Raw genomic sequence first — 12938 nt, 5'->3', positions numbered from 1 at the left:
ACCCTCAAACTAAATGGAGGCTTCCCCTGAGCACCCCCAGGAGGACGCAGGCCCCCAAGGGCCGAAAGGGAGGTTCCAGACACGCTGGCTGCCCTGGTGAAGGGGTTGGCAGGCCCGCCCATCTTCTGCCCTTCTAGGTCCATCAGCCTCTCTCACACCCCTCACGGGCCCCCCACCCGCCAGCCGAGGGGCGCAGGCCTCTTGCGGGGGAGCTGGCCTCCCCGCCCCCACGCCAGCGTCCGCCCTTTCCTGGCAGGACAGCGGGATCCTGCAGCTGTCAGGGGAGGGGCGGCGGGGGCTGATGTCAGGAGGGATACAAATAGCGCGGACGGCCGGGGGCCCTGTATCCCGTCTCGGCATCCACTCTCCAGCCGGCCGCCCGCCGCCTCCTCCGCGCCGTCCAGCCTCGCCCGCGCCGCCACCATGAGCCAGGCCTACTCGTCCAGCCAGCGCACGTCCTCCTACAGCCGCACCTTCGGCGGGGCCTCGGGCTTCCGCCTCGGCTCCCCGCTGAGCTCGCCCGTGTTCCCGCGCGCGGGCTTCGGCTCCAAGGGCTCCTCGAGCTCGGTGACGTCCCGCGTGTACCAGGTGTCGCGCACGTCGGGCGGGGCCGGGGGCCTGGGGGCGCTGCGGACCAGCCGGCTGGGGGTGGGCCGCGCGCCCTCCTCCTATGGCGCGGGCGAGCTGCTGGACTTCTCGCTGGCCGACGCCGTGAACCAGGAGTTCCTGACCACGCGCACCAACGAGAAGGTGGAGCTACAGGAGCTCAACGATCGCTTCGCCAACTACATCGAGAAGGTGCGCTTCTTGGAGCAGCAGAACGCCGCGCTCGCCGCCGAGGTCAACCGGCTCAAGGGCCGCGAGCCGACGCGGGTGGCCGAGATCTACGAGGAGGAGCTGCGCGAGCTGCGGCGCCAGGTGGAGGTGCTCACCAACCAGCGCGCCCGCGTCGAGGTCGAGCGCGACAACCTGCTGGACGACCTGCAGCGGCTCAAGGCCAAGTGAGGCGCCGGGCGCCCCCAGATCCCCCTTTCCACGGGCTGAGCGCGGGAGGCTGGGCCTGGGCGCTGGGGCGCAGCTGTCATTCACCACGGTGCCAGGAACCCTCTCCCGCACCGTGCAGGGACAAGGTCATTGACCTGTGTCCCCCAGAGGGGAGATGGACCCCAGGTCGCTCCCTTGTGCTCCCACTCTGCAAAGGAGAAGTTTTCTTGGGAACATCATGGGGTGGAAACAGGAGACCTTGGGAGACCTGGCACCCTGTGGACAGCCCCCTTACAAAGCATCTTAAGATGCTGAGTGATGTTGATGGGGGTCGGGCAGGCAGACGGCTGGAGGAAGGAGGCCCGTGTACCCTCAGTGGGAGAGGGGAGGTTGATGGGAGACAAGGAAATCTGGGACAAGCTGGGAAGGACAGCGGGTGGGGAATCCAAGCAGTAGCTCTCAGCTCATCTGTGATGAGGCCCTGGGGATGGGTGTAGAGAGGGGCTCTTGGCCCCAGGGCCTGGCTGAGCCTGTGCCATCTCACAAGGGGAGTGGATGAGCTAGAGGAACAGAGAGGGAGAGTGCAGCCCTCAGAAAGCTTGGGGGACCAGATGGTGGGCTCCACCAGGCTCCCGGTACAAAAGGCAGCAAGCAATCATGCGTCCTGCTTCCGAAAGCCCAAGTGAGCAGAGTCGCCGTCCTGCCACCCAGGTCACAAACTAATTGGGCACCTACGTGGGCCAGGCTGGGGCTGGAACCAGGAACACAGAGGTGGATAAAATAGACACAGTTCCTAATCCCAGGGAGGTCACAGTCCGGAGGGGGCATAGACTTCCAGGGTGTGGCCTCAGGGAAGAAATTGGGCCACTTCCTGTCCCCTCCCTGGGTGGGCGGGGACTCCTGTCTCTACCCAGTAGCCAGGCTTCTTCTCTCTATCCTAAGCCCACTCCCTGGGCAGCCCCCAGCCAGTCATCTCCGCTGCGAGTTTTATCCCCACCAACTGTCCGTCCTTCTGTCTGTCTGCTCCGGCCAGGCTGCAAGAGGAGATCCAGCTGAAGGAAGAAGCAGAGAACAATCTGGCTGCCTTCCGAGCGGTGAGCACTCTTTGGTCCCCCGGCCACCTTATCCCTCTGTCCCCTCTGTGTGGCCCCGGGTCTCCCTCTGCCCTGCCTGGGTGATCAGTGACCCTGTCCCTCTCGCTTGACCTCTCCCAGGATGTGGATGCAGCCACCCTAGCTAGAATTGACCTGGAGCGCAGGATCGAATCTCTCAACGAGGAAATCGCGTTCCTTAAGAAAGTGCACGAAGAGGTATGCCCTTGGCCTTCCTCCTCGGGGTCCTTAGACTCACGTGACAGCAGTTGGAAAGGGAGGTGGTGCCAGGCTCTGGGAAGGGGGGTGTGAGGTGCTGTGTGCTGTGTGGGGCCTGGAAGGGCTCTGAAGCCCAGCCACTCCTTGCAGGAGATCCGAGAGCTACAGGCCCAACTTCAGGAACAGCAGGTCCAGGTGGAGATGGACATGTCCAAGCCAGACCTCACTGCCGCCCTAAGGGACATCCGGGCTCAGTACGAGACCATCGCGGCTAAGAACATCTCGGAAGCCGAGGAGTGGTACAAGTCGAAGGTGGGCGGCTTGGCCTGGGGTCTCTGGCCCCTCTGTCCCCCTCAATCCCGGTCTGGAGGTGCTTCCTGTGGCTCCTTCCATGGGGAGGAGGGTGAGCCTGGGGTCTCCATGCTCCCTGGCCCACCCCACCTGCATCCTGCATCCTCCTCATCTCAGGGCTCCTCTCTCTGCCCTTAGGTGTCCGACCTGACCCAGGCAGCCAACAAGAACAACGATGCGCTGCGCCAGGCCAAGCAGGAGATGATGGAGTACCGACACCAGATCCAGTCCTACACCTGTGAGATCGACGCCCTCAAGGGCACTGTGAGTCCCTGCCTGCCTCGCTGGGCCTGGCCCTTCCTGCCCACAGCTCGTACCCTCTCTCTGGGACCCCGGGCCCATCACATATCCTCTCTGGGCCTCTGTCTCCTCAAATCTGCCGTAGGGGTAAAAACAGACAGTGGATCCCATTGGACTCTCAGGAATCATGGGGCTCCTGTGTGGGGGCGGGGAGGCCAAACATTGATGCTGCCTTTCTCCGTTCTGTCCTTTGAGTTTCCACGTAAGATTCATTTGAGTTCAGAGATCCATGGCTCAGGAGAGTTTGACAGCTCTTGGACCTGCCTCTCAGACCCGAGGCTGTGTCTCTCTCCATCCTGGGCCCCTAGTGTCTCTCCCCACCCCCAGCCTGTCCTTGACCTGGGCGCCCCTCCCCCGCAGAATGATTCCCTGATGAGGCAGATGCGGGAGCTGGAGGACCGCTTTGCTAGTGAGGCCAGCGGCTACCAGGACAACATCGCACGCCTGGAGGAGGAAATCCGACACCTCAAGGATGAGATGGCCCGCCACCTGCGCGAGTACCAGGACCTGCTCAATGTCAAGATGGCCCTGGACGTGGAGATTGCCACCTACCGGAAGCTGCTGGAGGGCGAGGAGAGCCGGTGAGGGGCAAGGCAGAGGCTGGCAGTGGGGTTCTGGAGGGGTGCTAGGGGCCCATTCCTGCCCTGGGCTGGGGGGCTCAGAATCACCTTAACAAGATTGGGAAACAATATTATACAAGAGACCACCACTCCACTAATTACAGAGAATTAACCAAGGCCACCTGAGTAAAAAGTGATTTAATTAATAGCTTTTATAAAAAGAGAAATGTTAAGTATTCCCTCATCCACCTTCAAAATTAAGAACCAGCACCATAAAACCACATGCAGCAACCTGTAATAAAATATTACTGTCAGTCAAGAGAGAGATGAGAGCAGAGTGGGGAATGATGAGGAAAGAAGGACAGAGACAAATAGGGCCAGAGGGAGAGACAGAGAGCCTTGGCTACGAGAGAGGGTGCAGAGACTCAGGCACTGAGGGTGCACGCACACACACACACACACACACACGCACATGCTCGTAAGAAAGACAGAATGACGTGCTCACAGCAGCTCGCCTCTAGACACAGAAAACAACATACAACTGGAGAGAACCTTCTTGGGCGATGGAAATGTTCTATATCTTGATTTAGACTGGTAGTTACATGGCTGCAGACATTGATCAGAACTCGCTGAATTGCAAGCTAAAGATCTGTGCATTTCACTGTATGTAAACTTAACCTCCATTTAAAACAGGTCAGTGACTTGAAAAAATGATGTCCATTGATACTCATAAAAATGACAATACCTGAGGTTTAAGAAAATCAGCAGACGTATTTAGATGTAGACTTACACTAACATGAGTTCAGATTTCGTAGAATTACATCTATATATAATGACCCTTCAAAGTCGTTTTCCCAGCACTAGGCATAAATGAGGATGGCAGCTCCTGGAACGTGCCCTCACGTGGGTGGGCCAGAGGTTCCCAGCCTGGCTGGAGGGTGGGCACACACAATGCGTGTCACCCACAGCTGCTGTTGATACACACTTTAGTGCCAAGAGCAAGAAGGAAATCCTGGTGAACTGGAGGGTGCAGTGGGGTTGGGGGTCCTAGTGTCAGACCAGCAGGTCAGAGATAGAATGGGTGATCCTTCCAGAAGGCACAGTTCCTGGGACAGCTGGAGGTGGCCTTTGGCCCCATGCCCTGAGCAGTGTGGCAGTGGGAGAGTTGGGGTCAGTGGGACTGGGACGGCTGAGGATGGTGTTTAGAGCGGACCATGGCAAGCTTTGATGGGTGGTCACAGGGAGAGATGGAGGGTCCTAACCCTTTGGGGGCTTGGTCTCTCCCCTTTCAGGATCAACCTCCCGATCCAGACCTTCTCTGCCCTCAACTTCCGAGGTGAGTGCGTGGTGGCAGGTGGAGGCTGGGATGGCAGGGGGCAGTAGTCCAGCATGGGCACTGCCCCAGGCCAGCCAGGAGGGGAGGATGGAACCATGGGGACAGGGCTGGGTTCTGGGGAAGAGAGAGGGGCTGCTGCAGGTGGATGGGGGTGTTTAGGTAGAGGCACCTCTGACAGAGAGAGCTTTTTATTTTCTTTTATTTCGTGGTCTTGTATTGTATTGACCATGTCCCCTGCACTTTCTGGGAATACTGGGCATCAGCAAACAGCTTCTGTTTCCTGATGTACCTAAACTCTGAAGGGGCCTGGCGGTATCTAGAACCATAGGCCCTGGGCTACCAGGCACCCACCACCCACTGTCTGTTTGGTAAGTTGCCAAGCGCCCCCACCACCCCTGGCTGCTTGTTGAACTCTTTCAGTTTGCTGGAGCAAGATGTTGGATACGCGTTTAAAAAAATGAAGCCAAACCTTAGCAGAGCCAAACAATGGAAAGAAGGAGCTCCTAGGGCACGCTGCCATCCTGACGTTAGTAATATGCAGATCGAGTGGCTTTCTAGCCCCAGAGAGCAGAAAAACATGCCATAATGATCCATTCGGAAAGCGAGTCAGAGTCCTTGGCAGCTTCGCCTTTCCTAGATCAAACCTTTTATATCTTCGATGTTCATTTCCATCAGGAAAAAACACACGCTGTGCTCCAGCGAGCTACAACGTTCAGCTCGGGCTGGTTGCTCGCTAAGGAGATTCATGAACACCAAGCTCATAATACCAAGGACCTAAGTTTGACCCTTCGTATAAAACTCAGAACCTTTCTTTTCAGTTAGGAGTTTATGCAGACACCAAGTGTGAGCCTTGCATGTAAAACTGCTTAATGTTTTTTGAAATGAATAGTTCTGTGGCCACAGTAGGGCAAGAATCAGTGTTACCATTTCACAGTAAGGAAACTGAGGCACAGAGGGGCAAGTGATTGGCCCCTAGCACAATGAATCAGTGACTGACTCCTGTCTGTCTCTTTCATGAAGACATCAAGTGACTCATCCAGAGTCTTAAAGGGGGCTGGGTACCAGAAGGTCCTCCAAAAGAGTACCTTGGGACCGGGCTTTGGGGTTCTAACGGTCAGGGTCCAAATTCATGTAGGGCTTTCCCGAAGCCCAGGGGTGGAGAGGGAGCAAGGAGGTGTGTGGGGACTAGGAATGCTGGCAGCCCCGGCCCTTCTGAACTAGCCCACACCTGGAGCGCATCTGTTGGCTCCTGAGTGCATCTCAACTGTGGCACTAGCCCTGGGGTCTGCAGAGCCATCTGCTGGGTGCTGGGTTCAAATCTTGCTGAAATAGTAACAGGTGCATCTTGAGAGGGTGGGAGTCTTCCAGGCTCTGCCCCATGGGACCAGGGATGGACTCCCAGCCCCTAGAGCAGCCTGGGCCTGGACTTGGTCCGGCTGAGCATGTGGATGGATCTATTACAGAAACAAGCCCTGAGCAGAGGGGTTCCGAGGTCCATACCAAGAAGACAGTGATGATCAAGACCATCGAGACCCGGGATGGAGAGGTGAGTGGTCTGCCTGGTCTCCTCACCCTTGGTGGGGGCTATGGGGTGTGTCTTGGGGGCTGTCATCAGGTACCTTCCACCAGCTGTGCTGGTCCAGCCCTTGCCTGGCAGGGAAGGGGGCCTGCTCCACTGGGGTTGAGGAGTGGCCCAGGACTGTGGCTCCTTCTCCCGCCAGCGCCAGGACAGACTGCGTTTCTCTTCCTCCCCAGGTCGTCAGTGAGGCCACACAGCAGCAGCACGAGGTGCTTTAAAGCCAGAGACCCCTCTGCCACCAGAGACCGTCCTCGCCCCTGTCCTCACTGCCTCCTGAACCAGCCTCCTTTCATCCCAGGGCACCGCACCCAGCCACAGTGTCCCCTCACAGCCTCTGACCCCTGCTCACCGACCCCCCCGCCGTGGTCCCCAAAGGGGACATGGCCCGTCCCTGCCCGGGCACAGGCAGCCCCCAGCCGTGTGAGTCCTGGATGTTGGAAATGAGCGAGCTGGCTCGGCCACCCTCAGGGTGTGCTGGGCAGGGCTGGGATGAAACCAGCGCAGAGCAGTGACCCGCCCCTCCCAGCTCCGTGACCTCGGGCTCTAGCCTCTGGCTTTGGAGAGAGCCCCAGAGCAGGGTGTTGGGACCCAGCAGGGTCACGATTGAGCCCCATGGACCTCCCTACTCCCTACTCCCCAGCCAGGGTCAGAGAGAGAACGGGCAGCCTCCTCAGCAACTGGGCAGGGAACTGGGGGACTAGCCCCCTGGGAAGACTGAGGGGCTTGAAACTGACACCATGGTCCCTTACCTTCGCAAGGTGGGCTTAGAAAGCAGGGGCTGCAAGAGGGAACCCCCGAAGGTGCCAGATGTGGGAGCAGGAGATTCAGAAGGAGAGAGAGTGGGCGAGATGCTGGAGAGGAGAGAGGCAGAGAGCGGTCTCAGGCAGGTGGGAGGGGTGCCCACCTCCCCGTGCCTGCCCCTCCCCCACTGCAGGGGCTCTGGACAGAAATAATAAAGAGAGAAGCACAAGCCTAGCGTGTCCCCTGCTGTCTTAACTACCAGGTCTCCTCTGTCGCACCGCCCCTTGAGATGGATTGTGTGCTGCCCTCCTGCCCAGCCAGATTTCCCTCAGGGCCTGTCACCCCTTCTGTTGCCAGAGCCTCCCAGCCTTGCTGTATGTGTGTGGCATATGGGGGAGGGGGGACGGACAGGGGGCTTTTATTGGGGAACCACAAATACCTCTGATTAGGCCCAATTCCGAGACTGCCCCCTTGGGCCCCCTACCCCACCTTCAGACAGACCATCAGGGCCCTGGAACACCACCTGCTGCTCCTTTTGAAGGACACCGCTGCTCCTCCAGTCCCGTCCCTGAAGAAGCTTACAGCCTCTTCCCATTAAACCTGCCTGAGTGAGCACCTTTTATGCACAAGAGCCAATTCAGGAAAAATTACAGTGTTAAGAAAAATGGAAATCTCTATCTTGTTCTCGGAGAAGAAGACTCAATACTCTAAAGATGTCAATTCATCCTACATTAATCTATAATTTCAATGCAATGCAATCTCAACCAAAATACCAAGGGGAAATTTGGGGAGAATTTGGGAAGATAGGAGGGGAACTTAGGACATATAAAAAAATTAAGAAATCACAGAATAAAACATCAGCACACATACATTAAAGGTTTCTGTAGGGAAACCTTAATTATTCAATATAGGGCGTGGGGGCAATTGAGTAGCTGTGAGGGGGCAAGAGTGAAGTCTGTCTCTCTTTTTACTCCCTCCAAAAAACAAATTCAAGTGGATCAAAGACTTCGGAAGCTTGATGGATTCAAGTAGGTCTCAGCGTTCCAGTTGCTTCTCACAGATTTGAGGGATTACTTTTTAAAGGAGTCAAGAAGGGGGTAGAGCTCACAAACACATAAATTCAGACAGTCTGTAGGTGAAATAAACCTAATGGGGTTTTAGTCTTAAGGTCCCTAATCTGCCGGTCCTAACTGGCTTTTTCCAGAAACTTCCAAAAGCCTTTCTGGTGTCTCTGTCTTTCTCCCCATCCTGGGATGCGGTCCTCGCTAAGTTGCCCTTTCCCTTCTGGGTTGCGTACGTCCCACCCTCCAAGGAGGCCCCCCTTCTCCATGTATTCTTTACCTTTGCCCTGGGAGCTTCTGGGGCTACCTGCCATATCCCCGCCCTCTGACCCCAGTGACTCATGGTCATTTCTTTCTTCCCCCGTGCTCCAATGGGGTGAACCTTACAGGCCCCAGAAGTACGCCCAATCACCATGTAGTGGAATCCAAATGAAATTAGAAGTAGCATTTCCAACCTCTTCACACTTGGGATAGAGGAGGAGGGATGGGTGAGGGGGCTTCTCATCCTTGAACCTGTTGGGGACCCCAGAATCCGAGCTAGTCTCTCTGTGAGAGGAACACCCGGGTAAGGCTGGGCCCAGGGGGATAAGGGGTGGTGTGTGTATCTGAGTAATTTCTGGAGCCTCTTGCCTCCTTCTTCTTTCCCGTGAATGAGTTATGTGTCATCTACCCCACAAAGGATAAAGGGACACGTAGGTCAGAGGAAGTCTTAGCCCCATCGTCCAAAAATAAGCTTAGGTGCAGACTAGTCACTAAGGCAGAGGGAGTGTAGGGATCTTAGACCCTCAGAGTCAGACCTCAAAGTCCCCCAAGCAATGACCCCCACAATGCAGAAATCCCAGCCTTGACCCAACACCTCGATGAGCAGTCATCAGCTCTGCTTGAACGTCTCCCGTGTCAGACAACGCACTCCCTCCATGGCGGCCCCTTCCAGCTGGGGTCAGCTCTGAAAGTCAGCCCTTCGTTCTCAGCACACATCTATCTCCTGTGGCTACTACCCACTTGTCTTTGGAGAAGAAAGGAGGTCCAGACCCACCTGTGTCCCCCAAGGGGAAGCATTCTTTGAGCAGACCCTTCCAGGGACTAGAGATTCTGGCTCTAAGCCCTGCGCTTTGCCTATCTGCTTGGGAGCTGGACAGTGACCCAGGAACTCTAGGACAGGGGAGATGGGTGTGGTGCTCCCAGAGAATAGACAAAAATAAACCAAAACAGATCTGGGCCTCGTGTGGTCATACACATACACCCCATTGCCTCCATGGCAAAACCTCTCTCTGCTCTTTGGGACTCTCTGGTGTCTTTTTCAAGACTCTGAACATAGAGAAATAAGAGGGCTCACAGGGGGCTGACTGGCTTCCCCCTGGACCCACATGACCAGTTCTAGACCAACTCAGACCCCACCTGAGCGGGTGGAGTAGGAAGGATGGTGGAGGCAAGTATGTCCCTAAGCCAGGAACAGAGGTCTCAGTGGGCACCTTCCTACCCTCTCTGTCCACTCTGGCTACCTTTCCACCCCCAGCCCCTTGAGACAAAGCAGGCCACCCATTCCCCCCGCTTCCTCCTCTCCCTAAAAGCCTGCCCAGGATACAAATGCAAATACATCAATGACCTTTGATTCAACACCTAAAATGTCAGCTACCCAAGGGCAAGGTTTTTACTCATTTTTTTCACCACTGTAATGTACCCCAGTGCCTGGAAGAGTGTTTTGTCCATAGAAGGTGCTCATTAAATATTTAAGTACTTCTTGAATGAATACCCACTGGGCACTTCTATTTACTTTTCTCTAAATTAAATATTTACCAGAAAGGCTGACGGCCCCCACTTCATTCACTGATTCAACCAATACTGACTGAGCTTTTACTAGGTGCCAGGCATATGGTGCATCATTATGACTCAGCAGAAACTCCCCACAGCCCAGAGAGGTGGGGTGAACTGCCAAGGTCACACAGCATATCTGTGGCAGAGGAGGACTAGGCCCCAGGCTCCTTGGCCTCCAGAGCCCAGATTTCTTTCCATGACACCATAGGCTTGTGATTGCAAGGCAGGGCAGATTGGCAGCACACACCCAGACTGGCGCCAGGCCGCGGGGCACTGTGGGGCCCATGCTGAGGGACAGATGAATGCCTTGCAGCCAGCTGCCCCCGGTGACCAGCCTGGCCAGGGCCTGACGGCTTCCGGCTGTCACAGCTAGTGCGGGGTCCTCCAGGAGAGGGCGCCCAAGACTCGCTCGGCCTGTGCCCTCCCTAGCAGGCCCACACGCTCCTCATGCGCACATCAGTGCATGCCCCCATTACCGACATTCAGACGGGAGACCCACAAGCCTGTTCCAGGCTCTGTGCCAGGCCCTTCTAAATAGTTACTATTCATTTTAATATTTAATATAATAATTTAAAGCCATCACAACAAGCTAAGTCAGATCATGTAATTCCTCGGCTCAAGATCCTGAGATGACTTCCCATTTCTCTAGGAATAAAAGCTCCATGGTCTACAAGACGCTCAGCTATCTGATCCCTGCTATCTGTCTGATCTTATGTCCCTCTACTCTCCCCCAACTCCCTCCAGCCCCTCTGGCCACCTGCTCTTCTCAGAGCCCCCAGGGCATAGTCCCACTCCTGCCTGAAGCAGTCCTGCCCAGACATCTGCACCATTTCCTTCCTCTCCCCTTCAAGATTGGCTCAGCTGTTCCCAGTGAGGTCAATTCCTATACCCTATGTGAAAACGCAAGCCCCCACCACACTCCCATCCCCCTTACCCTGCTAGATTTTTTTCCACAGTACTGTCTCCTTCTAACGATCTATGTCATTGCTTTATTTCTTTATATTTGTCTCCTTCCTCGACTATAAACAGCATGGGGGCAGGAATCCTTGTCTGTTTTGTCCACTGCTGTACCTCTAGTGCTTAGGACAGTGCCAGGCACATAGTAGGAACTCAGAAATATATGTCGAATGAATGAATAAACCGTGAGGTGGGCTACGCCCATTTTATAGATGAGGAAACTGAGGCTTAGAGATGTTAAGGGACTTGATCAAGATCACACAGTTCATTTATTCAACCAACTGACCAGCCAACCAGCCAACATTTACAGACCACCTACTGCATTCCACGCAAGTTGGTGACTCACAGTGCTGGGTGGCTTTGGGTTATTGGTTTTTAAAAAGTCTCTAGTCCTTTGTTCCTGATGTTCCTTCCACTTACAATGCCTTCCTCCACATTTTTACCTTTTAGAATTTAATTTTCGTTTAAGAATTCAATTCATCATCCACAGTTGCCAGGGGTTGGTGGAGGGGGCGTGGCTGACTACAAAGGGGATGCTGGGCGAATATTTAGGGTGATGAGACTGTTCTGTATGGTCCTGGGGTAGCCGATGCACAGTTCTCTGCATTTGTCAAAACCTGGAGAACTGCACATCACAAAGAGTAAGCTTTAATGTGTGCAAACTAAAACAGAAAATTTCCTTTTTCAAGGCTATTAGTCCCTATGGACATAATTCCGTGTTTCAATTGTTTCTTTCTACCCTCTCCATGCACACACAGACATAAGCACACTTTGACTTCCATCTCCCAGAATGATGGTGGGGGATAAGGAGGCGACATTAAGAGTACCTTTCTCCATCTCATAGGGACTCAGGGCTCTTCTCTTGGCTGCTCTCTGCCCTTCCCAGCTTCATCCCTCAGGGCTCAAGTTCAGGCCTGGGTCTCTCACCCGAAGTTTTTTTTAAACTTTTTATTTTGAGATAATTACAGACTCACAAGCAGCTATAAGAAACAATACAAAGAGAGCCCATCTACCCTCCACTTGGTTTCCCCCAATGGAGTATCTTGCATAACTATAGTACCATATCACTGCCAGGAAATTGCCATCGATACAGTTTACCCACCTTCTTCAGATTTTACCAGTTTTACATGCACTCATTAGTGTGTGTGTGTGCACGCGTGCATGTGTGTGTTTGTGTGTGCACTTAGTTCTATGCAGTTTTATCACATGTGCAAATTCATGTGACCACCACCAGAGTCAAGACACAGAACTGTTCCATCACAAAAGTCTCACTTGGACTCTTAAAAGCGGTAATGTCTTATCTTGATGTTTCTCAAAGTGCAACTCTTAGATGCCTCTGAGTCACCTGGACCACTTGTTAAAAGTGCAGATTCCTGAACTCTCCCAGCGACCCTACTGAACCTGTGTCTCTGGGGGGGTGGCAGAACCTGTACTTTATAGAGGCCATACTTTGAGAACCACTGGTCTAACTGGTCTCCAACTTGCCCATCTCCGGTTCACCCTCCACACTATGGCTGCCAGAGGGATCGTTCTAAAACACAGCTCTGACCACATTATCCTGCTGCTTAACACTCTGCACTGGGGCCCAACTGCCATCAGGATAGAGACCTTAGCAAGCAAAGCTCTCTCCGTCAGGCCCCACCTCCCACCTCCACTCACCCCACCCCACTGCGGTTCAATCCCTCCAAACTCCTCCAATTTCAGAACACATCATCTACTTTCATCACACTCTGATTTTAGTCATGCTGTTCCCTCTGCGTGGAACGTCCTTCCCACTCTTCTCTGCCTGTTGCAACCCTATTCAATTACTCATTTTTATGGATGAGGACTTGGAGGTTGAGAGATGTTTGGTGTCAGCCAGCAAGTAAGGGCAAGACCAGCTGGGAGCCGGAATCCTCCTCACTCCTTGCTCCTGGTTTTACTGATCACCGCGCTGTCATGGAG

General features: G+C 54.6%; 1 protein-coding gene across 1 annotated transcript; it reads left to right on the top strand.

Moving 5' to 3' along the window:
* Window positions 1–351: 351 nt before the first annotated feature.
* On the top strand, window positions 352–7387 carry DES (desmin). The gene is made up of 9 exons (XM_004427596.3): window positions 352–1001; window positions 2018–2078; window positions 2199–2294; window positions 2445–2606; window positions 2784–2909; window positions 3306–3526; window positions 4798–4841; window positions 6305–6387; window positions 6597–7387. Exons 1-9 carry the CDS (start codon window positions 424–426, stop codon window positions 6636–6638), a joined length of 1413 nt encoding a protein of 470 aa, XP_004427653.1. The 5' UTR covers window positions 352–423; the 3' UTR covers window positions 6639–7387.
* Window positions 7388–12938: the final 5551 nt, after the last annotated feature.

This window comes from Ceratotherium simum, chromosome 37 (assembly GCF_057802395.1).
Source record: "Ceratotherium simum simum isolate JZ-2026a chromosome 37, ASM5780239v1, whole genome shotgun sequence".
Taxonomy (NCBI): Eukaryota; Metazoa; Chordata; class Mammalia; order Perissodactyla; family Rhinocerotidae; genus Ceratotherium; species Ceratotherium simum.
The sequence above is the reverse complement of the archived record's forward strand: the minus strand, read 5'-3'. Positions and strand labels throughout refer to the sequence as shown.

Coding starts and splice junctions, on each gene's coding strand:
- DES (XM_004427596.3), top strand. CDS start 424: ATGAGCCAGGCCTACTCGTCCAGCCAGCGCACGTCCTCCTACAGCCGC. Junction 2,607..2,783: donor AGGAGTGGTACAAGTCGAAG/GTGGGCGGCTTG, acceptor CTCTGCCCTTAG/GTGTCCGACCTGACCCAGGC. Junction 4,842..6,304: donor CTCTGCCCTCAACTTCCGAG/GTGAGTGCGTGG, acceptor GATCTATTACAG/AAACAAGCCCTGAGCAGAGG.